This window comes from Mercenaria mercenaria, chromosome 19 (assembly GCF_021730395.1).
Source record: "Mercenaria mercenaria strain notata chromosome 19, MADL_Memer_1, whole genome shotgun sequence".
Classification (NCBI taxonomy): domain Eukaryota; kingdom Metazoa; phylum Mollusca; class Bivalvia; order Venerida; family Veneridae; genus Mercenaria; species Mercenaria mercenaria.
Genome location: NC_069379.1, coordinates 14489776 through 14515770, shown reverse-complemented (window position 1 = coordinate 14515770; position 25995 = coordinate 14489776). Strand labels below are relative to the sequence as shown.

The 25995-nt window shown below is 33.2% G+C and overlaps 1 protein-coding gene across 7 annotated transcripts; it reads left to right on the top strand.

The window, feature by feature from the left end:
• The first annotated feature begins 362 nt into the window (after positions 1-362).
• LOC123542241 (probable methyltransferase-like protein 24) lies at positions 363-18261 on the top strand. 7 transcript variants are annotated; one of them, XM_045327966.2, is made up of 7 exons: positions 364-983; positions 7504-7719; positions 10393-10535; positions 11859-11987; positions 12760-12834; positions 13429-13591; positions 14765-18261. In XM_045327966.2, exons 3-7 carry the CDS (start codon positions 10396-10398, stop codon positions 15122-15124), a joined length of 867 nt encoding a protein of 288 aa, XP_045183901.2. In that variant the 5' UTR covers positions 364-983; positions 7504-7719; positions 10393-10395; the 3' UTR covers positions 15125-18261. The 7 variants fall into 7 exon arrangements, with proteins under 7 accessions (XP_045183893.2, XP_045183901.2, XP_045183895.2 ...); XM_053531043.1 differs by lacking the exons at positions 364-983; positions 7504-7719 and adding exons at positions 992-4637; positions 4910-6102; XM_045327964.2 differs by lacking the exon at positions 364-983 and adding an exon at positions 993-6102.
• Positions 18262-25995: the final 7734 nt, after the last annotated feature.

Here is a 25995-nt window from a genome sequence, read left to right as displayed (position 1 = left end):
TACCCAACTGCTTCATTTCTTTTAAGCGTTGCGAAGTAAATGTATTTTCTTAAATTTAGAAGCTTACTTCTTTGAGTTAAGCTCATTAAATAGAGGAGATATGAAATAGTAGGTACATGTACAAACAATTTGACAAAATGAGAATGTCAAAATATGCATAGCATTACTTGATAGGACCAGTTTTGTCTGTTTGTTGCCATTTAGGGAGTTTTCTTCATACGCATGTAATTTGGTTCAAGATGGTGGAAAAGTCGGTGAACCCAATGTTTGTTGTGGCTGGATTTTTTACTCTTGAACAGATCTGTTGAGTGCATGAATTTTGGGCTGTGTTGGGGGTGAGGGGTGGGGGAAGTCAGAAGTCAGAGGAAATATGAATTTACCACAAACATTATCTGCAGAGATATGTCTAAAGGAATTAAACAATTGAAACTCAATATAATACTAGATAATCTTTGCAATGTGTACATGTGGTATGACTATATAAACACATTAAGTTTGAAACTCTCTGTTTACCTGTTTCGGATCACGTATTAAATTTTGTCGATATGGAGTATATGAATATCATTAAATTTCGTGTTTTTTGTGTTTTGTTTACTTTGTTGTAAATTTAATTCTCCTTGTTTTATTTGTTTGCTTTTACGCGAGAGGACCATATATTCTATTTATCAGGACTGGTGTGTAATTTAAGACACGTCTTATCAGGTGCGCTATGCATTATTGTCTACCGGTCGCTCCGTTGTGTTTTTAGATCGGACATATGCTATTGGTACACGTAGTTGTTTATCGATACTGTTTTCCTACGGAACTGTTATTATTCTTTGGTTGGATAATATTATCATTTTCATACTTAGTTTTCTACTAGTGTAACGATGTCAAGAGAAAGCAAATGCAATTTTAGATATGTCTACATGTTTGGATTATTTTCTGTAGTATTTATAGTATTTGCGCTTTTCACGTTTGGATACATGCCGGGTAATATGTTGGTAAATGTTACTTTCAACTCTTTTATTTAACATACGTATGTCTGAAATATCAAGAACAATATATATTGGTGAATATTATTTGAAACGTACTCATTTTATATGTAATGAAAAGATGAAATAAGATGAAAACAGATGTTCAAACTTGTTATCTTTTATGATGGATGTGTAGTTGGTGGAGTTGATAAGTTTGAAATAATGAAATGAAGAGTTTTCCTTTAAATTCCGTAACATTTATTTTTTTCGAATGTCAAGTTGCATTTGATAACTTAACCAGAAAACGCCTTCATTTTGTGAAGATTTTGTGAATGCCTTCTAGGTGTTGCGGAAACCAAACGTAATTATTTTAACACTAAGTCTTATTCTTTTTTTTTAATATCGACATTTTGTCTCAGCGTAATCAAGAGCATTTCCAACTTCATACGTTTGTCATCATAGGTATAAAAAGCTTTACGCTGACATCTAATAAGAGTGAGACTAGCTAAGTTTCCGGTATTTACTTTTGTAATTTACGCTGATTAAAGAAATATCTTCTACACAAAGGATTTATTAAAATATGCATGATTACAAGAAAAATAAAATTAATGACTGGAATGATACAACAAAACAGGATAACAGATCGATTCATAATTGTAATTTACATTTTCAATATTATGAAAGCGGCTGCAATTTTTTATCACTATATCCAAGTTGTCATATAAAATAGCTGTGCAATAAATCTGCGGCTGCAAATTTTTATCACTATAACTAACATTGCCATATAAAATAATTGTGCAATACTATAAAATATGAAAATGTGCGGCTGCATTTTTTATCACTATAACTAGCATTGTGATACATGTATAAAACAGTTGTGCAATACTATAAAATATGAAAATTTGTGGCTGCAATTTTTATCATAATAACTAACATTGTCGTATAAAACAGTTGCGCAATATTATAAAATATGAAAATTTGCGGCTGCAATTTTTGTCACTATAACTAACATTGTCGTATAAAACAGTTGCGCAATACTAGATCTATAAAATATGAAAATTTGCAGCTGCAATTCTTTTATTGCTATAACTAACATTGTCATATAACATAATTTTGTGCAATACTGTGAAAATTTGCGGCTGCAATTTTGCATCATTATAACAGATACTATGTGGCATTATAAGTGCAACAATATTTTGGTGGACGCAGTCCTATATCTCTACTGTGATATCATAATGAAGCTTTTAACTACTTAATATGTTATAATCAGGCTTACACAACAGGATATATTATAATAATGCAAAAAATAACATGTTATATTATAAATACGAAAACTATAAACAAACATTTGATATTATTCGCGCTAACGCAACATGTAATGATAATTATTATAATCACGCAAAAATGAATAATATAGTGATAATTATGCATGCTAAAACAGCGACATGATTTCATATCCATGCTTCAACAACATAATGATATTATAATTTATTTTATGCTAACTGACGAAATACCGTGTTTTATCAGTGAGATATAATCCATATTACTCATTGCATATCACTCACTGTTGCCGATCTACTTGCACATTGTGTATAAATTTTAAATTATTTGCATAAAACGGGATGAAAATTGTAGTCGCACTTTGTTCTTTATAGTATATTTCTCGATTCAAATTGTTTTACTTAATGACAATTTCATAACGTTATGCAGCAACAAGTAAAATAAAATAGAATTTTATGTCGTGTGCGTCTTTCTAACGTCACAACACGTCTGACGTCATGTTTGTTGACGCGCGTCTGTTTCCCGCGCTGAGATTAAAATTTGTTGCAAAATGCATAACGTAATTAAGCATAAAATAAAAGAAAATTTGTTTGTTTTTCGTGAATATAGAATATTTTACCTCAAAGTGAGAAAAATGTTCATATTTTCACTCGCGCTGCGCGCTCAGGAAAATATTTGTATTTTCTCACTTCTCAGTGAGATATATTCCATAGTCACTCAAAACAAACAGGTATCCTCTATCAACTATGTATTTTACAAAAGTGGCTCCAGTTGTAATTTTGTTCAGCATTTTCTCTTGCTAGTTTCCTACAAGAGGTACATTTACGGATATTGTGTGACTGTTATGGGCATTATTTTCTCTTGTATACAAAACAAGGCTGCTAATAATAATAAGCTAGCGAGTGTTTACAGCACAAATAATAGGTTACTAGCGCGCTAAGAAAATGCAGTGGGCATGTCTCTGGCCTGGCCCTGCCCGGCTTAGACTGGCCCGAAGTGTGTAAATTTCGATCGGGACATGCCAAGAGAGGTTATAGTTTTTGATTTTCAAATGTTATAAACAATCTAAATTCAGTGACTACAGGAGTGTGGCAAATGAAATAAAGAAAGAAAAATTAAATAATGTAGCCAGTAACACAAAGAGCCAAAGAACAAGGCCAATGGATATTTCACGCCTAACTAACATATGTTGTTGTTCATGTTCTTATACATGAATTATCTATATATATTGGAAAAATATGTAGAAATATATATTCTTTTTTCTTGGGAATCAGCATACATTTGGAGTAAAGTATTTCTAAATATTTTTCCAAATTGTTATGTATATATTTTGGATGTGTGCGTGTGTGTGTGTGCGTGCGTGCGTGCATTCGTGTGTGTGTTTTTAATATCGAAATGAGCAGACATATTCTGTAACGATGTAATAGACATAATAGACAACTATTTCTAAACGTTCTTGTTTTCGAATTACAAATATCAAAAGGCTGTTTATAGCATTAACACGCGTTAAGTTATTGTATGGCTTCTGCATTTAATAACCACCTAGAAGTCCGTAAATATAATTTTGTACAGCTTGTTAGAATTACGTGACTGAATAAATAAATAAGAAAATTTAATTAATGATATTAAACAATAAATATGCTGCATATTGAAAAATGTTAACACCTGCTGTTTTGTTACTCTTTTCAATAAGAATATGTACTGTCAATTACAACTTAACAGGGTTCCTCTACTTGTTGACACAATCAATCAATCTTCTAACTTTTTTTGCGTTCGCAGCGGGTGGCATCCGTAATACCTATTGACACTAGTTTAACTTATTCCATCAATACAGGACCATTCTGCAGTTGTCTTCAGCAGGAACACACAAACATTACGAGATTCACACACAAAACGGTGTTATAGCGAACATTATAAGTCGAATCTCTATAAGGATACAACATTTCAAAATAAAATACAATAATACTCATTCGCAAATAATGAAATAAATGAACTTTTGAATCTTAATCGGGTGCGTAAAAACAAACATATCATGCACGAACATACACAATTTACAACGCGCAGGTGTTATTCAGTAGATTTTAGAACACAGAAAATGCATTTAATCTTTCGGTTTAGATTTTATTTATTTATATATGCAAGGACACAACTTTGTCGGGATTTTCTTTGATTATATTATTATCCCATTAACGTCTAGTGTCCCATATTTTGGACGCTTTGGACATCTTGTTATTGTTCCGGGATATAACATACATTCTCTGTTATCTCTGTAATGTGGCTGGGCTATCAGTCCATTGTATCAGGTAACACCAATTAGAACTGAAACAGAGACAGATTTCGGGCGTTCACATTATACCAATCAAAGACGACTTTTTTCCTGATGAATATGCCTCTAAAACGGTAAGTGCATATTTTTCACAACGAATATTGTAAACAAAACATAAAAATGTTAATTGTTTTCTATATGCAAATATGTGTTTTTTATGATGCAGTACTAGAAATTGTGATATCTGCTAATTGTCTTTACAGCTTTTGTAAATCAATAAGACGTCCAAAACTTAGGGCTCTGGTCACTTATATATACTAGTAGACAAAATGTGAAATATTAGCAACTTATTTGTATTGTGTAAATATGCTTTAATATTACATTTTGTACACATTTATGTTAACAGGTTCACTAGTTTTAAATCTTTTGGAAGACGGTACAGAGTTTTAAGCTTTTAAGTTTTAACTACGGGTCCAGAGGATGCTACAAAAAGTGACAAAGAAAGCGGAGACGAAGTTCTTGACGGCAGTATGAATAACCTAACAGGAAACCAACTACGTGGAGTTGCGATGTTTCCCTGAGAAATGCAACAGGTACAGCCTCATACCTCTCTGGTAGAGAGGATGTTGGTACTTCGTGGGATGAGAATGAGGAATCTAGTTCGTCAGCAAGTTCTAGGGTACTGTTGACTATGATGTCCGCCTGCCTGAACAACAAACTATCACTGATCAAGAAATGCCAAATGCTCCTAGGAGAGGAAGACGCCAGCTTGCACAGCGTCGTCACTGGATAAGGGAAGACATTTCAGATGCTCAGAGAGACAGGCACTCTGCTTTGAATTATGGACGGCTTGATTTCTTCAATAGAGACTGAGAGCCTTATAATGCTCTTTGAACTATAATTCGATGATGAAGTGTGCGCATTGATCAAAAAGCAAAGCACAAATTATGCCAGACCTCAAGGGAATCACACGTTTCAGATCTCTATTGAAGAAGTTCGACTTCTCCTTGCTATGCTCCTAGGGATATGCCAGTCTTCACAGACGTATGTTGCATTAGGAACAGCAGGTTGATACTAGAAATGAGGCAATATGTAATGCTATGTAAAGAAAACAATTTGAAGAAATACTGAAATATCTTCATGACAGCGACAACAATCAACTAAACTCAAATGATAAAATGAGCAAGATTAGATAATTGCAGTTTTCTCCAAGAGAGCAAGACATTTTAATCGATGAAGCAATGATTCCTTACACTTCGGCAAACAAAGTTCTAAGCAATTCATACGCAGGAAACCTAGCAGATGTTGATTTAAGTTGTTGTGCCTTACAACAAGATTAGATTAACTCGTTCAGTTTGAGCTCTATCAAGGTGCAGGTGCTGGCCAGCATGAGCTGGAAATGGGTGCTGATGTTATTCCGGATCTAATCTCAGAGATTCCATATTGGTTGTACTTCGACAATTTGTTCACAAGCGTGAAGTTATTGGACAAACTTACTGAAATGGGAATTGGAATGACAGGAACAATGCGCGCAAATCGACTCGAAAAGTGTCCTTTGGCCCCTGAAAAGCAGATGTTGAGAATGTTTACATAAAGATGGTACCTAAATATTTAAATTGCATCTGATATTGTTTTCGGTTGAAAACTTAATAACGAAGTACCTCGATTATATAATGATTTAGCTTTCATTCTTCATTTTTCATGCCGAAAGGCAATATTTAATCCGGAAAATATGGTCCTTATCTGTCAATGACATAAGTCATCTAGGACTATTAAGTTATCTGAACAAAGTATGCATAGATTTGGATGTGTTTCCCAAAAATATAGTTTACTTCAAGATCTATGAATAATCATTCAAACAAAAAAGTTGAGCATTATCTTTCATTTTCATACGAACTACTTCAAAGTAAAGTTTGCTTATTTATTACTGCCGATAATTTACAGGCATGGTATGATCATAGGAAAGAAAACATTATTCATGAAAAAATATATAGGGACTATATGAATTTTACCACATCGAATCCCTCAACATTTTACAAAATTCGTTTGCCAAGAATAATCAAGGCCTCAAAATGTATGAGTTACGAATAGAGCGATAAAAAAATGTATATTCTTTCTAACTGTCCCACCAAAACCATACCAAAAACTTTGCCGAAAGAAGTTATTTCACTTTTTATGACACGCACCTTGTGTTTACAAATGTACCTAATCTGCATATATATATTGCCCGAGGCGTGCGGAATCGCATTTACCTTTCGGAATCTGCCGTTACAAAAAATTCTGTTAATGTAATGCAGACGTTCTTTAATATAAATGAAATGGTTGTGTTAGTTAAAAAGAAATAATAATCACCTTTCTTTAGCTAATCCACCAATACAGTGAAGCCAAGTTCCCGTTTTTAATGCACGGTGCTATGTTAAAATATTACTAGTGTGAGATAAGCGATATGCACTTCAGTTTTGCGCTTGATTTGTTGTTGTTGTCGTTGAGTACGTAGCCTTAGTTACCATCTCTAGTTTAGACTCATTTTAGGCAAATAGGCTCATCCTTGTGTTGTTTTAAAGCATTTCGTCGTCAGTGAAAACAAAATCTAAGCCTGGGAACTTCTTATATGCATGTACTTTCACTCATTCGAAGCAAATATACTCATCCTTGAGACATGATAATTTTATCGAATATTGATATTGCGTGTGGCTAGCGTCCCATATATCGAACATGTCAAAACATGCATGAATGTATGAATTAGCGGTATAATTAATGTATATTCTGTCATTTTTATCATGATTTTTTAGAACCAATACATTTGAATTAACGGTGGAGAAAAATAATGTGGTCAGTAATTGGAAAAGTGTATTATTCTTTATATAATTATTATCAATTGTCTGTGTACATTTTGCGCAGTCCAAAAAACAACAACATCAAATCCTACGACTTTCGTATTTATTAAGTTCTTATTAGCACCGACATTTAACAGCTCTATTTCACAACTTATTTTTATAGAACGGATGTAACCTAAATTCTAACACGACCAGCGAAAAACCTACATATATGGAGAACAATATCTATCTCGGGTTATTCTACAATAAACCACCCGTGTACTGTGCTGCGCGCGCATCGTGTTTTGGCCATTCCATTTATACACTGCGTGTAAAGTTTTATGAATGAATCTGCAACTTTAACAGCTTCGTGGGAGGAAATTTCAACAGCCAAATCCAGGTGTGTAGCACGTAGTTCAGAGCGTAAAGAGTAGTTACCATTTTTTCTAACACTGTTGTTTCAAGTATGTCGTGTTAGAATCGAAAGAACAAGTTCCAAATTGTGATTTATCGTAGAATAACTCGTGTTTTTCGTTTTTATGCGAAAGATTATATCACTCAGGCATACGGCCTTCGTGATATATTCTTACGCATAAGAACTCAAAACACGGGTTATTCTACGATAAACCACACTTGGGAACTTATTTTTTTTTCTTAAATATAGCATTTAATTATTCATGTAGCGCGTGATCTGACAGTTGTTTTGATTTTCAGAATAATGTATAGAAGATTAAGATACTTTTATAAATTAAAGAGAATCCGTCATAGCAGTATCATGTGTATCCGCCAATTGCAGAAAGCCTGTGAGACATAGCAACAATATCCAAGGGATGGGGGCGTTCTTTATCAGAAAAATCGGATCTATGCATTAGACTCCGCCAATATAATGGAGTAAACTGGCAAGCTAGGCCACAGGCTCCCTCTGTGAGTAGCGCCCCAGTGGTTTGCCGTTTATGGCCCCTACTAGGTTTAATCAAATCATTAATCATCTAACAATAACATCCCAAATCATTAGCTGATTAATAAAGTTCGGTGTAAGTTCCAAGACGTTAGGTAATCGAAATTTAAATATAATGTCTTGTAAAATTGTGTGCATGGTATATAACATTTGTAGATTGTTCTGATTTTGCTGTGTCCAAATATTGTTATGCTGTTTATTTCACATAAGTTTTGTATCATTATTTTTCAACTGTGTATTTATGCTACTTTTGACATAAATTATTGTGCCGCCTCCATTTGATCTTTTCGTTTTTTGATATGTTGCTATGTCGTAATTATACAATTCTAAGACATTATATCAAAATTTTGAATATTTTCAGTCTTGGAACTTACATAGGACATACTCAGTTCATTATTTGGGATAAAAATTTTCTACATTGTAGAATTTGATCAAACCCCCATTTTTCAAAACATCCGAATACACTCAGAAAATTGATAAAAAAAAGATAGGATCGTGCGCTCGATTTTTTACTAGACTGATTTGAGAAAAAAATAACCTCACACAAAATCATATTTTAACAGTAACGTTGCTGTTGTAATAAATTTCTTCAACTGTTGCCTTAAATTGCTAAACTAACACTGATTTCAGGCTTTATTCTACGTTTTCCGGATAAATGACGTTACACCATTACTTCCGATTTATCAAACTTATAGAACTACCTTACTAGACATGTAATTAAATGATTGTCCTGATGCACTAGTGCCCAGGAATGCAGGGATTTGTCTGTGCAACATGTACTAAATGTTAAATACAAACAAAAATGCTGCTGTTGTATCCTTAATGTCTTGTGTATGAAAAGTTTACAGTCAATATATATTTCAATACATAGTTGTTTTAGCGAATGAATATCGATATTGGTATATATTAATATTTCGCAAAATATAGCCAGGCCATGCCTGGCAAGAGATTAGAACATGCCGATGCAGGTTGTAGTCTAGAAATAGATTTAAACTGACAGCACAAGTATGCTGCGGTTTAGGATTTCATATAATTGAGCCGTGCCATGGGAAAAGCAACATAGTGGGTGTGCGACCAGCATGGATCCAGACCAGCCTGCGCATCCGCGCAGTCTGGTCAGGCTCCATGCTGTTCGCTTTTAAAGCCTATTGGAATTGGAGAAACTGTTAGCGAACAGCATGGATCCTGACCAGACTGCGCGGATGCGCAGGCTGGTCTGGATCCATCCTGGTCGCACACCCACTATGTTGGTTTTCCCATGGCACGGCTCATATACATACAACGTCTTTAATCGGATCGTAAGAATATTTGGAACATGATTACGACATCTGATAAATCTAGAAAAAAAACTGATGCTTGTTGCCAAATGAATAATATAGTACAGTGTTCTGCTCTGTCGTATTGTGAAAAGAACCAATACCTGCATTCCGTTGTCGTAAATATTTATCACGTGGCTGTTCCGTCTGAACCAGGTTTTAAACAGAACTTACCGTCCACATTCAAAGCATTTCAGAACACTACTCTTTTTTACTCCATGTGCAGAATCGTACGTGTTGTCAAAGGAATATGACTTAAGTTACATAGATTATTTCAGTGCCATCTGCATTTACACAATCGAATTCAATTTTATAAAGCATTCATGCAAGTGGCAATTCTTCAAACAAGTAAAACAGACTATATAATAATTGATAAACATTAAAGGATTAACCAGATGTTACCAACAAATAAGATCTCTCCAACAATATTATGTTATCAGTAAAGTTCCTCTTTATGCGTCATTTTAAATAAGACCCTGCAATACGAAGGTCATACATTTAAAGGATATTAGAAGTATATCAAGAAGCCTGTAAGTGTATTGTAACGGAAATATTGTACGACTTTATTCGGCAGTATTATCTGGGAAAGGTCCGAGGGCATTTTCTCGATGCAAGTCATCCTCTTTTTAGTACACGTGCATCAACATACGTGATAAATATCATAATTATGAAAGATAGATTTAGAGGAAAAAAAGTCTAAACTTTGGTTAGACTAATTCTATGAAATAATACTACTACAGTAACTTTAGCTAGTTTTGACCTTAATATATCTTGTTTACTGTAAACCATGTTTTAGCAGCTGATGACTGACCAGTATGAAGCGAAACCGGAAGTAGTGAGAGTAAATGCAACATTTTGCAACCCAAGTGAGCATGATGAATTATCCGATATCAACGTGATTGATAAAATGGATACCGAAGCTTTGTATCTTACATTTTCTAGGTAATTACTTTACTATTTGTAAAATTATATATAGAGAGATAAAAACAAGTACCCACAATTAAAAGGATTTACAATTATACAGGTAATAGAACAGTACAAGATGATGTCACCGTGATTGTAAAAAGCGATACAGAAAATGTTTCTGCGGTACTTGTTCAAGAAAGTATCTTACAATATACAAAAATTACCACAGCACAAGCGTAAACCACTGGAATAGAGATTTAGTTGACAATATAGGCCATTTTAGATAATGCTTGAGTGAATTTGCACATTTCATACTATCTCACGAACAGACTTAATCAAACCGAGTTTGCTATTTTTATGTCATTGCATTCTATGCTTCTGAAAGGTAGATCTGTCAACAGTTAGTACAGTCGAACTATGATGGGACAAGTAAAATGTGTTCGAGATATCAGCAGTACGAGCCAACGTAAAATATACATTATATAGATATTGTGCCGGGACATGACGACGAGTTCGAGCCAAGAGTAGTAAGCGAATATTCCGAGTTCGAGAAAACGAAGTTTGGCTGTATTAGTTGTCTTTATAAAATATGCGCCATAGAATTTTTTCACCCGATACTGTTCATACAGAAAACAAACCAGCATTTTTAAAATTCTTAGCCTGAAAACGGAAGTTTAAGAAACGTGAGAAAGATAGCTTTCGTAAATGAACAAAATATCAGAGCGTACGAAATCATTTATTTTACTTCTCAAATTCATACTTATCACCACAAAAATACAAGTTAACATTAAAAAGTAGCAAAAAGGCGAAAATCTCACGTTTACGCACTTATTGACTTTTGACCTTGTGCTGTGACCTTACTACGACCCTTAGTAGGCGACCGCCCCCTTAAACTTTTCCAAATCTTATAAAGTTAACAATGAACATGGCTGTCGGGCATTAGCAAAAAATGCCATCAAAGGCAATTTCTAGGCCTCTTTTTCAGATATATAGGCAAACTAACATTGACGAAAACATGTTATGAAAGTGAAAGTGAATGTGAATATATGTAGTCAACATCTGACCATTTGACAATATGTATTTGGTTTCATGCATACTTATAGAGAATAACAGGCTACTGTTATAAATATAATAATACCAGGCTGATATGGGAGGAAGCAGTCACAGTCATTGGCATTAGTGATCTCCTCTGACGGTATGTCAGCATGAAAATGTAAATCTGAAATGAAATGAAAGTAATAATTACACAACGAGGTGGACTATGACGAAAAGGGACCTAGCATCGATAACAATAATATTGATATAAAAATACTTAATTGTTCAACTATTTGTATTTTTGTAATTTCCTGATGATTTCAGATACATCTTAACTAAACAGATAAAATGTTGTAACGTTAGCAGAGCGGGACCTGGGAATACGTTTGGAAAGAACATTTGTTTGGATTACTTTAACAAAATGCAAAATAGATGCCTTGTATATTCCTTTGGGTAAGCTGTTTTTGATAAATCGTCGGTGGGTGGCTACTGTTAGAACCTGATGTTTATGTGTACCTAATGTTTATGTTTGCCCCTAAAATAGATCACGGAGACCTATCTCGAGCACAGCTTAAGGTCTAAAAACAGCGATTTTCAAAATAGCTTCCACATTGGATGCCTATTACATATGTTTTTTTATATATATAACCTAACTACTTCATCATGTCTAAGATTAATGGTTTTAGAATATTTATTTCACTTGAAGACAATGAAATTATTATTTTTCCAAAGAAACAATATTTTGGCTTAAAAAGGATGTTCGTTAAAACATAGTAAATATACAATAACAATTTGCACAAACATAGTATTTCTTTACTTTCTATGTGTCCTTACACATGCATTATGTTCTTTTAAGTTTATAGGCAGAAGGCAAAACATAGATGATGTCTTAGTACGTTGTCTTCGTAGAACAACCAAGTTATTATTATTATTATTAGTAGTAGTAGTAGTAGTAGTAGTAGTAGTCGTAGTAGTTGTAGCGTAGTAGTAGAAGTAGTTGTTGTTTTAGTATCAATATTTATTATAATTATTAAATTGTTGAGAAAAATATCAGTTTGAATGTAAAACTTAACAAAACCTTGATTTTTCTACGTTTGTTTTCTTCATTTCTTTAGTATGTAATTGTGCGAGACTGTATGAAATATTACCCAAAATTTAATTCATAGATATGTAGAAATACTAATCAAGTAAGGTTTTCAAAAAAAATCTATATTTTTCATTTCAGCTCTCAGTTTAAATTTGATTTTGAAAATGCCATTTCGAAATCCTACAGATGCGAAATACATACCTTTGATCCCAGGTAAAATACCTAATGTAACATGCAACATACAAGAGAAGGAAACGACGAATACGTCAAGCATTAGATATATTATACTTTAACGAAAACACAAGGACCAAGTTGTTCAAAATTGGAACAGTTGATTAAGCTAATACATTGTATTCGATTAACATTTAACTTTATATTTCAACATTTTAGACGGCTTAGTAAACTAAATCTATAAGTTAAGGATGTTAAATGCCTTTACAGTAAAAAGTCTTTACAGTGTTAACCATCAAGCTTAGTCTTTTTAATCAAAATTTAAGCGGCGGTTAGTTTAACAGCCATTTAAAATTTCGAACAACTTGGCATAGGAAATAAATTGGTTGAAACAGTATTTATTGTGCTATTTAAGTCAGTTGTGTTAATTCGTTTGTATTAATTATTTGCTGATGTGAAAAATCAAATAAATTAATGCTGGAATTTTAAAAATTCAATTGAACATTTTCTAAAAACTAATGCAATTCAAAATTACAAATTTTCTTTATAATATTGAATTATTATTTTGTCGGATGTTTCCTTTCATAAAATACACGGCATTACATCTAACTGTGAAACATTATTTTCTATTTCTAGCCTTTCAACAGAAGGTGTTCATATACCTAGTGGGGTAAACTTTCATTTAATAGGACTTTCCAACACAGATACAATATTTTCTGCGCCTGTCGGTTTCAGAGGTGAAAAGAAATGGAGAATGCAGTCTCTGTTGTCAATTCGAAAATCCCTTAAACACACGAAGGTAAAATTATTTTCACGCCTTAAATGAGTTACAAAATATCCTTTTCTGTATATGGAAAGGAAAGTTTTTGAACGACAGTCAGATATGTAGACGTAGAATCATACATTTTCATAAGTAGAGCAATGTGATGAAAAACTCTGATATCTATCTTCAAGTCCTTCAAATAACCTGCAATGTTTTCAACTTATGCAAGAGTGTGACTTTGTTTTTGTTATAATATTAAAAATATATTTGATAGATAACTTTATAAACTGTGTTCGCAAAGAAAAACAGGCGCATTGGGAATTTTTATATTAGTCATTGTTAATAAATTTAAAACAAAAGAAATAAGTGCTTGATGGAGTATTAATTACATTTGCATATTCATCTGTGTTTATATCCTGTAAAAAATAACTTTATTATAAGCATTTTAATAATGAAACGAATAATCACTTAGTTTTAACAAGGCAGAAAAAGAATTTTCTTTGAACAAAAATATCCCAATTACGAACAGGTGTTTCATTCCTCATTGTACAGATTAGCAGGGCTTTTATTGTTTAAGTCTCGCGTACATGTACTACGCTTAAATATATTCATTAAAATAGAGATTATTGTTTTACTATAACGGATACTCGAGTTACACGTAGTGGCTTTATGTACTCAAAACATATTTCATTCTTACATGTCTACATATATAATCGAGTTGATCAAATTGCAGTTGCAAGATTTTTTTTTTTTCATCTAAACGATTGATATTTTTAAGAAAGACATATTAGTAGAAGTAATTGAACTTAACCGTTAGTCTTACACCTTTTAGCTTCAAAATTGGATATTTAGAATACATGTATAACAAGATTATATGATTAATTTTCCACAGTATTTCAGTTATGTAACGGCGAGCAGTTAACCTAACCAGTGTTCCTGGATCCTGTACCAGTACGAACCTGTTCTCTGTAAGTAACTGCCAACTTCCCCACATAAATCAGAGATGGAGGACAAATGATTTCAGACACAATGTCTTTCATTAAATCGTCACGGAGAATATATGCCCCGCCCAAGAATCGAACTCATGACCCAGCGATCCGTAGACCAACGCTCTCCCTATTGAGCTAAGCGGGCGGACCTTGTAGAGGGTGGTTTTATTTTACAATTGTCTAGTAGTGGAGGTTCATTTGTGTGTGATTTTCTTTTTAGAGATTTATTGATGTTCTGAAGATCGACATTGAAGGTTGGGAGTGGAAAGCTTTACCAGAAATTTTACAGTCAGGCGTATTAAACTATGTGAAACAGTTGTGTTTAGAAGTACATTTTGGTTATGATATCCAGATAATTTGGAACGGTAACCGGGCAGTAGGTTACAGACATTTAAACACGACGTGGGGCAATGTTGCAATTCAAAATCAGCTCCAGACTTTAAAAAGATTATATGATCATGGTTTCAGAATATTTATGTCCGATCCAATAAAACAATGGGCAACTTATCATTTAAAACAGACAAAAAAGTCTATCGATACTTTGGTAGAGATATCTTTAGTGAATATATATAATCAATGACTACGTCATTGCCCATTTCTTGTCCGTTCATATGTTCATGTGTTGTGACTGTTGTTTTTGTGTTCTCTTCTTACCATTGTATTGACATTTCCCACCACCTTATAATTGTTTTTACCCCAATTTTATCTTAATTTTACCCCACCTTGACATTGAGTTCACCCTCTTTATCTAAATTTTACTGATTCTACACTCAACCCAACTATATTATTGACTTGTCTCTCGCCCAACGTTTATGTTGACTTTATCACCACTTTTGTATGAACTTTACTCTAATGTTTTTTTAATATTATCCTCACTTTGCACATTACTGATTTCTTATGTAAGTGTTCATTGGGTATATAAGCTCATTCTAATCTCAGTGCCAATTTGACATGAATTTCCTGAGTTGTGTTCTTCTTTTTTAATGTAAAGCGCTATTTTTAATAATGTAAAGCGCCATTTTTCATAATGTAAAGCGCCATTTTTCAACAGAATTTGAGTTATGTATTATGTTATTATGATGGGCAGTATTCCTGAATTCTGTACCAGTATTTACTCGTTCTCTGCAAGTTACTGCAACAGGATGTAGGGATAGATGACGAAAGATTTTAGGCACAGAGTCTTTTATCAAATTGTCCCAGACAACAAACGCCACGCCTCGGGATCTTACATAGGACCTAGCAGTCCGTAGATACATGCTCTGCCCGTTGAGGTACGAGGATAGGATTTGGTTGCTTGTGCGATTTTTAATGTTTTCATGGATTCTTCTTTGATGTCATTCTGATATTTAACTACCTGTAGTAATTATGTTTCTAAATATCTTAATTATATTCAGAAATAGATATATGAGCCGTGCCATGGGAAAAACCAACATAGTGGCTTTGCGAGCAGCAGGGATCCAGAGACCAGCCTGCGCATCCGCGCAGTCTGGTCAGGATCCATGCAGTTCGCTTTCAAAGCCTATTGCAATTAGAGAAACTGTTAGCGAACGGCAAGGATCCTGACCAGACTGCGTGGATGCGCAGGCTGGTCTGGATCCATGCTGGTCGAAAAGCCACTATGTTGGTTTTCCCATGACACGGCTCATATCTGTAAATCAAACATAACAACAGCGTTTTAAGTATGAAACATGAAACAGATTGTGCTACTTCATTTTGGTTATATTTTTACAGATTACAAGAACCTATTTTCTATTTTATTGTCAAACAGATAAAAACATACCAGAGTCTGATCTTTACAACAGCATACAAGAGTCTGACCTTTACAACAATAATTACAGATGATTAAACTTAATAATTATAAATATATAATTGCATTGATATTTACAGATAATTAAATATAGTTATTATACATTGTATAATTGCACTGAACTCTGTTTAAGGTCAATGACATTCGCAACAAAAATCTATCTTATTAAGTATTAATTTGATGTCCTATGAAGTAGAAATATGAAACTAATTGAATAATGAATATTTAGTAGGTTCAATATTGACCATGATTTGTAAAAATGGTTAATACTATAATAAAGCGCAATGATAACCAAATGTAACTTTGGTTCCTTTCAGTTGGATTCCTCTGACTTTTTTGTTATTATCTTTGTTGCTGTTGATCAAAATAAATATGCTATTTACGTGTAGGTTTCTAAATAAAAATGATTAATGAAACCTAACTTCTGCACAGAGTCACTAAAAGAAAATATGTGCTTAATTATTTTCCAATCCAATGAAAGTTGACGCATATATTTCTTATGAAAGTTACAAAGATGTCAACGATAAAAACAGAGGAATGACCAAATTACTACTTTGACATAATCAGGGGAAGTAACTGACTAATGTTCGCATATACGTTTTTTGTGGTTATCAAGAATAACAAAATTATCAGATATGGCCTATTCGTAATGTATCAAAATTCGTTGTTATCAGTACAGGAAATATTTTTTTCTTACGATGGCAATATGGAAGTCGGAGAGAAATTCGTCTCAGAGTTCTGCCTTCATATAGGATCAACTAGTTTCTAAAAAAGAAAAGATACGGTAATCTTCCAAATCAGTCAGTAAAAATGAAACACAGTGAACACTGTATATGCGATCACCTGTATTAAGCGACTTTTTTATTAAGTGACTGCGTTAAATCCCTCCCAAACGTTTTTTATTATGTATTTACATTACATTGAACGAATGTTTCATTACGCGACCACCGGCAACATAAAATCTGCCCCAGAACTTAAAATTCACTGGAAAAGTATATATTAAATGACTGTGTACGATACTTTTCACAACCTTCTCGTTGCAAATGTTTACAATAAGCCTTTACAACAGTCAAGCAAACAAACAAATGCTTGTCAGTTGACTGCAAAATGTGTTTGGTATGTTCAACCAAATCTTGAACGATAGCTGTTACAGTTTCAAACTTGATGCGCATGGTATATCAAAATATTTCTTGTTTTTTTTTCCCTTTTTTTTCTAATTAAGAGACCGTTCTATTAAGAGGCCAATTTTTGGTCGTCTCTTTAGTGGTCTCTTAATTCAATGTCGGAAATTAAACATTTGAATATTTCTAGCAAGACTGAGACACCCCCGTTTTTCTGATGTATCACTTTTAGCGAATGAATTAAATGGGGGCAGTCTTTACTGGAACTATGTAAGGTTTTTTTAAGCGATCAATAATCTTGTAACTAGATACTTTCTCAACATCATTGACGAAGTGGTTGAAAGTCATCGACCTTAACCACTCGGCAACGAAAGTCCCCTCGACATGATCTAGCCGAGGATAAATACAGAATGAAGAACTTTGAATGATTTGAATTTTAATATACAGGAAGAAAACTACCCAAATCAAAGTCATAAGACAAATAGATATACACTAAACATAAAACGTAGACAAACACACGAGGCAAAATTAAACGAAGTCTACGTCATTTTGAAAAGAGTAAAAAAGTTAAGTTTTCAATACAGTTTATGGACCAGACGTTACATGAACCTTAAGTGTATGACACATTTTCGTTCCAAAATTCATATTACGTGTTTTAAGAATATAGTATTGCAGGTTTTGTATTCGATTTCATTTTTTTTCTTTTTTGAACATTCTAGGAAAATGTGATGTTTTCAGCTTGAGCATTTTTTACAATATTATGATCTTTATTTACAAATCTACATCATTTGATTTTGTGTAAGATACCTCTGTAAAGCAGTTACCATTCCACTGCTAAGGAAAAACTAGGGGTGGGGCAGAGATAGTTAGATGCCTGCTGTGCCTAATGGCCATTTTACTGGCCTGTGGTCAGTATGCTACATGCATTATAATGTGTGAAAAGTCCAGCTACACAGTCCCGGGTCTAGTCCGGTAACTGTATAATCAAACAGTTTTATTGATACGCTAATCTTGAGCGGAATGGCATAACGTATAACTCTCCTGGAGTAACTGGTCATCGATTCTCTGTGTAGTACTATAGTTGATATTAATATTAATGAAAGCAAGTAACAGCAAAGTGTTTCATATTTGGCCATGATACTGAAAACTATTTAATGTAATACTGTTTTAACTCAATGTTGTGTACGGTAGACTAATGTGTATTGCACAACTATTTTAAAAAGTAATTGGGAAAAACACATATCTTAACATATAACAGCACAATTGATGAAAAATAAAACATTATGAATTAAAACGCACGTTAATTTCCGATGTAAAAAAACAAAGAAAAATATCAAACAGGGAATGCCACGCACCAAAAGCGCAGCCTCCTCAAAACGAACCCCCCAGTAAGCTGAAAAGCTCTATTATATATAATATAACACCTTTTCTTTATTACATATGTCATTAGACTTTTGTATGGTGGAGTCCTGGTGCCAGCAGAGAGATTTAAATTGTCTTACGTACGACTTACTATCTCCTATTCTTCAGTTTTGAAAGGAAGTTACTGGTTTCCCGTACAGCTAATGCATTTACATATAAACGCAATGAATCTTTGGAACCAGCCAGTAAACTAAATTTAGATATGAGGTAATCAGCGTGGTAAACTTACATTCTATTTTAAGAATGTCGTGTTTAGTGGTTAATGGGTTTTCCCAAAATGTATTTTGAAACATGATGAGCGGTTTCGACCAATGAAATTTAGGTTATTTTTAAAACATTATAATAATTCACTTTTCCAACTTTATTTAGTAATAGAGTCATTGAGTAGGACTGATACTGTAACAGTTACAGTCAATTGAGTACACATTAATACCTTAATAGGCAAATTATCTACCTTTTCGTTCATTTTTTATCATTTTAATACATTAGGATTGTAACTTTAAATCATCTCTGAAAGAGAATTTAACGAAAACTCCGTTTTTTATCATTTATAAATTATCTCCCTTTTGCCACCGCCTATCGAATTTAATATAAATTGATACAACGGCAGATGGTAATTACAAGAATTGGAAAAACAACAAATGAAATCCTACTATTTATCAAAGTCCAGTCTATAAAGTACAAATATCAGTAACGTCTTTTTATCTATAATACGAACTTCATATTTGTTAAGTTTATAGTATTTCTAGCTTAATAAACCTAGACACCTGTTGCCCTTTAAAAAATTTAACCTGCTGGAGGCAATTGGTTTTGCCTTTTCGCTATGACAGTAAATTTTTACTGAACACCCCTTTGAATAATAAATGGTACTTACCAAATTGAATGATGGTTCAATTCATTTTAGAAATTTCGCAGGGAAAATGGTAACTTAAGAGATTACAGTAACCTTGTTTTTTACCTTCTACAAGGTTTTTATTAGTAAAGATCTCTGTCAAACAGATATTCTACATTGGCATTTGAAATTCAGGTGTCCTACTACATTGTTTTAGATTATCTTAGAAATCTTAGATGTGATTTCTGTCAAAAAGATATTACATTGACAACTGTGAAGATATGGTTTGCTCGGAGATAATAAGAATCACAACTCAGTTATTTTGTAGATGCCCGTTACGAGAAGTGACGCGCACAACTATCTCCAGTAATTTTAGAATTATTTCAATTTTCACAATGCCATGGTTTACATTGATTTTTATGTCTGTGACTCCAATAAATGTAAATTAGTATCTTATTTATGTAAAACAGTTTTTCGTGTCATTTCAAACAAGGTATCATTCACTTTTAGCAATAGCTCTGGCTTGGATAATTTTCAATCGCACAACAGCAGTCACTGTGTCTACTTGTAGCAGTAAGCACAATGCCCAACTTTATAATTGCCTGACTGGAATATCACACTGTAGTTACATAACCAGTTTCAGTTTCTAAGTTTTATTTTCATTTATTAGTAACCATCATAGAACAATGTGGTACATACACAGTAAAAATTTATTAAGTCATAAACAATTTATGTAACATGAATGACACTATATCTATGTCTATAAAGTAACTGGTTGTCCTTAGGCCAATACTAAATTGTAACACCATGGCATGTCAGAGGTGCATAAATTCGATCAGAACTCGAAAGTTAATCCATGCCCTCTTCATGAGGTGTTCATATAATAATTATATTACATTTTCAATATTAACAAGTAGCCCCAGACTATAGATCAATGCAAATGCGGCTTTCGTTTACAAGTTTAGCAAGTTTAATTTCATTTTCTTTACTTCCGGAAAAAGCCCGCCGTCCTAAAGATATATACATTGGTTTAATTTGAATTCTCAAACAACCGAACTGATTTGTATAACGACAAATGAAATACTACTATCCATAAAGGCCGGCTATAAACAGTTCTAAAATCAGTACAGATGTCAGTAACATGTGGAGTGCTATAACATAATTTTGTATTTGTTAGTCTTATAGTATGTCTAACAAAATTATCAAGACAAATATTTTATGCGAGTTTCAGTCAAAAAGTAGATATTTTACATTAAAAGTAAAAAGTAAATGGGTTGCTCTGAGATCACCAAGTTTTCTTTAACGGTTTTATCTACAGAAACTTAAAACTTAAAAAAATGTCTCTAGCTAATGAAGAGAAACATATACTGCTGGAAATAAACTAACATAATCTTCTGTCTGAGCGCTTCCTGTCATTATATCTTCGTTGTTTCTCATAACAGGTCTGGTGCAGTCGTTCTGCGCATGTGACAAAATAATAATCATCGGAGCGCTGACTGGCGAATCTTGGTCTGCTTTGGTCGCGGAGGCAGAATCACTTGTCGCCAGTAGCCTAAGGGTTAAAGAATTTTCAACAGGCGTTTGGATTTTCCGAACTTGCAAGACTTGATTTCTCTAGATTTTAACAAGAAACTAGTAGACATAATAATATTATACTATTCTAATAGCACTTTGATTAAACAGAATATTCGACAATAACATTGCCGTAACTGCATTTCAAATATTCATATATCATATGTAGGTAATAGTTGAAATGGATAGGCCTACAAGAACAGCTGCATGTGGTATTGAATAATAACAATAATATAGATAAAGAAAATAATCAATCAATAATACAAATAATTATTCTACCTGGTACTTATACTACCAAATGACACTAGTTAAAAGGCAAAACGAACTTAATAAATTGTTAAAAACGTGTTGATTAATCATTTCTTCTCAATGTAATTTTTAAGATTGTTTTTATAACATTTGTGATACGTCTAAATACCAGCTTATTTCCGAATTACAGAATATACATAATAAACGGATGTAAAGGTGTTATATATAAAAACGTTACTTTATACTTAATTGTATACATTTACAATTGAACTTGTTCACTGCCATATTACGATGAAAATCTTTGAAACTTCATTGTTTCGAAACGCGAAAGTTTTATTTTATAATATAGTGGTATGGTACTGAATTTACTCAATGACATAAAGATATGTGAATATTAAATACTAAATTCCAAAAATATACGTAAGTCGATTCTGTGTCCATACGAACACTAGTACTTTCAGTCACTCTGCATGGCTTCATGACTTTATGTGTAATATTATTAAGATATAGGCAACAAACTTTTAAGACTAACATGGTGAAATAGGCCTCAATTTCACCAAAAGCGTACATACAACTTGATAATGTAAGCTTTAAAAATGTCAAACGATAGAAATAAGGTGCATATTGACATAGTGACAGATGTTCCCAGAAATTTCTTTTAGATTACCTCCCCTTTTTAATGAGTTATCTCCCTTGAAAAATATAAAAGAATGATTTTCTCCTTTTTTCCTACGGGGAATTTTAGATTTCTGTTTGATATTTGTATCAGAATTATATATGCAGCTTTCTATTGCAAAATGTTCTCAAAACTCAAGTTCAGATTCTCATAATCAAGAAATTATATATTTCCCATAGGCATCAATGTTAACTTTTATACCGATTATCTCCCCCAAAAAATGATAAAATTTGAAAAATCTCTAGGTGAAAAGTTTTTAAATTTGAATGTCTTTAAAGTGACCAAATTTCATGCAACCCAGTTACAAGGTGTGAAATATGGCTATTACACCATTTTATCCTTAAGCGAATTATGAGCCATATCTCCATGTCTGGCGGAGTGAAATCCCAAACAGAACATCAGTTGCATACTTTTCTCAAGATGAAAAATAATTCTTCAATGTTTTAAGACCCATAAGTCTAATAGACACAGGCGACAAACACTTGTAGGCCATTTGCGTATGTGTCTACTAAAACAAGGACCAATGACTCTGGCCAGATTAATAGAGATCCCAAAAAGCCTAATGCGAACAACTTCACATGCTGCAAAATATTCCTGTTTTAAGACGTAAGGAAAGAGACGTTTAACAATACGTGCGACACAAGTTTCAAGCTCTTGGCTAAGTTACGGGTCATATTGTTTATCTGAGTGAAATCTCTAACAAAAGCACCATCTGCACAACTTCACATGCTCAATAATACCTGTAATAATTCATAAAAATTTCAAGTACTTTTTGATATACAAACTTAATTTTAGGCATTTATTATGTGTATTTTTGACTAAAGCAAGGGCGATGGTCTGACAGTATGAAATCATAATTACAACTTAATTTACACCAGATGCACAACCTCACATACTAAATAACAATCCTGTCAGAAATGATTACCCCGGATAAAAGACTTTTAAGATACGCAAACTCAGACAAGAATTACTTAACATATTTCCACCTAAAATTTGTGATGTCACCAATACGTGCGAGATATCTATCTACTTAGTACTTCCGTGCCTTTTGCCCAGAAAAAAAGTTTGTCATGAACTAAAAAGTTGACATCAAAAGCAAATATGTTGGTCTAACAAGTAAAACATAAATATCTTTTTCTCCTGAAAATACTTCATCCAATGTTCTCTAGATGAAAGATAAATAGATTTTACACAGAAAGAAAGAAATACCTATTAGTCTCAATACTAATAAATCAGCCCAGGAAAATAATCAACAAGATAACATCCTGGATGAATAACAATAGACCAATATAGTCCGACCGCGTGTTTTGAGCCGTTACGGAACATTTTCTCAATTGGGTTATATCGATATTCGGTCCTTACCTGGCTGAAAAATCTCTATAGAGTATTAATATCTATGTTTTGTTTACCATGAACATGATTATATCGCTGGGGCAATTGGTAGAGCTTAATGATTACAAAGCATGAGGAGCGAGTTCAAGCCCAGATTACGGCCTTTTCTTCTCTAGTATACCTTATCTTTATTTCATTTTAGTCGAGAATCTTTGAAGATGTTTGTACGGAAGCCTATTACGGACATTTTGTCTTAGTTTTTCTGCCTTACTTCTTATGTCTGATGTATGGATGATCATCAAACTTGGTCAGAAGCAAGGTCAGATCATCAAGGTCCTGTTCAGGTGAGCGACTTAGACCCATTTGGGCCTCTTGTTTTAGTCAATAAGTCCATAGAACTTGAAAATTTGAAATTAGATTCATCCAATAATTGCAAAATAGCATTTTTCTGTTAAAACACTGGTGAAAAAGTTTCATGGATCAAAATTTTATACAAGAATTTTACAACGGAAAATAATCTGTCGAATTTACAAAGTTATACCCTGAACCTAATGTATATATACTTGGTGTTCAGTTACGACATGATACATAATTATTCCTTCTCTTGAGAAGGAATATTATAGTTCAATAAGTCACACTTGACTGAGATACTGATACAGCAAGCTGTTGTCATAAAACTCCGTGACCTTAGAAATAACCTCTGACGTTAGATTATTCTTACCTAATTGAGGGGACTCTCGTAAATTATTAACCGGGTCAATGTCTTATTGCCGTATTTACTCTACTGAAAGTGGTAACAGATTTAATGTTGTTGGATTTAATAATTTATGTTAAATAACTAGCGTAAAACTTACTTGAAATTTTTTGGCAGTATAAAACAGACATTGCAACCAACATTTTACAAGATGATCATTTTATGTTTATATAGATATGCCCTAGAAGGAACTTTTGCTATGCTTTAACATGTTATACAGATTGGTGAATGAAATATGTAGTGTTTCTTTTTGTTCTTTCGTTTTAGTTTTCATCATGTATTTGATTCTTATGGCGTTACCAACAGAACAACCAGTGATCCAATTGGTAATATCCAGAACGCGTGGTGAGACGTCCGATGATGAAACTGTACAAAAAAAACCTGAATTAAAAGCCGCTCTTTGACGCATTGTAAAATTGAATGTGCCATAAAATTATGCTTTTTCTATAAAGTATAATTATGTTACGCATTGAACTTTAAACGTAGTGCATAAATCATTTACAACTTAAGCTTGTCCTTTTATTTGCGCTGGTTTATAATCTTTTTGCATTTGCCAAACTCATGCTTTGTGTATTTTACCAAACGTATGAGTTGTTGAAAAACAGTCGTCGTTAGTGTACGCGTACGCTTGCATTTCTGGACAAAATCTGACGCGGTGTACATGGCCGCCAGTCAGCCGTTAGTTGATGGTATAGTGGATTTTATTTACTACATAAAAAAAATAAGGCACATTGTTCTTTAAATATGATTTATTCAATCCAAAGCCCGAAATTATACTAAATTAATTAATCTCTCTCTCTCTCTCTCTCTCTCTCTCTCTCTCTCTCTCTCTCTAGATGCACATTTAAAATGAATAATCTATCTTTCATTTATTTATCCTAAGTTCAGGAATAACCTATCAAAAACAAAATCTCTTTTAAAGGCCTGCTCCAGTCCTACCTTTTAACCATAAAATGTCACTGAAAAAGCATGAAAATCCTGACTATAAACAGGGACGCCTGTCAAAATAGAGTCTATCTTATATAAAACTTCATTTAAAATATTGCGTGATAAAGTGTAGCCGTTAACTGTTATCTATTGTTATCATGGGTTGCATACGCACAATATAATTTGAATAGTTGCAGAGCAGGGCTTTAATGATAACAGTTTAGTACCGTAATGCCTAATCGAGAGGCACCCATGATCTTACAGCTCATCTCGGTCGCTCAGGTGCTCTGCAACTAAAATGCTGCCTAGGCAAGGTGCTCGACCCCTCTTCTACAGTCTGTCACAGAGACCAGGGTTATTTAGGAAAACCTTAAAGGATGATGTGACAACTGCAAACCATTTCTCATGCCATTTTAGTTGAATTAGTATATAATATATTCCAAAAAGCTATATTTAAGGAAATCTATCCAGTATTATATAATAATAGTGACAATTATCCACACGCTTAATGAATTCCACTGTGGCATACTTTTTCTAAAAGTTGCTGACCCCTAAATGTTAGTGTCGCCTTTACTTAAGTCGAGCAATTTTAAAGAAAATGAATATGCTTTTATGCCAAGGATAGATTAATCAAAACTTTTTTTTTCTAAATTATTATCTTAACGATACAGTCATAGTAATCACTGACGTACAGCGTTCGAATGGTCATAATTCAAGCCTAATTTGTATAACAATTGACTTTGGTCACAATACAACATT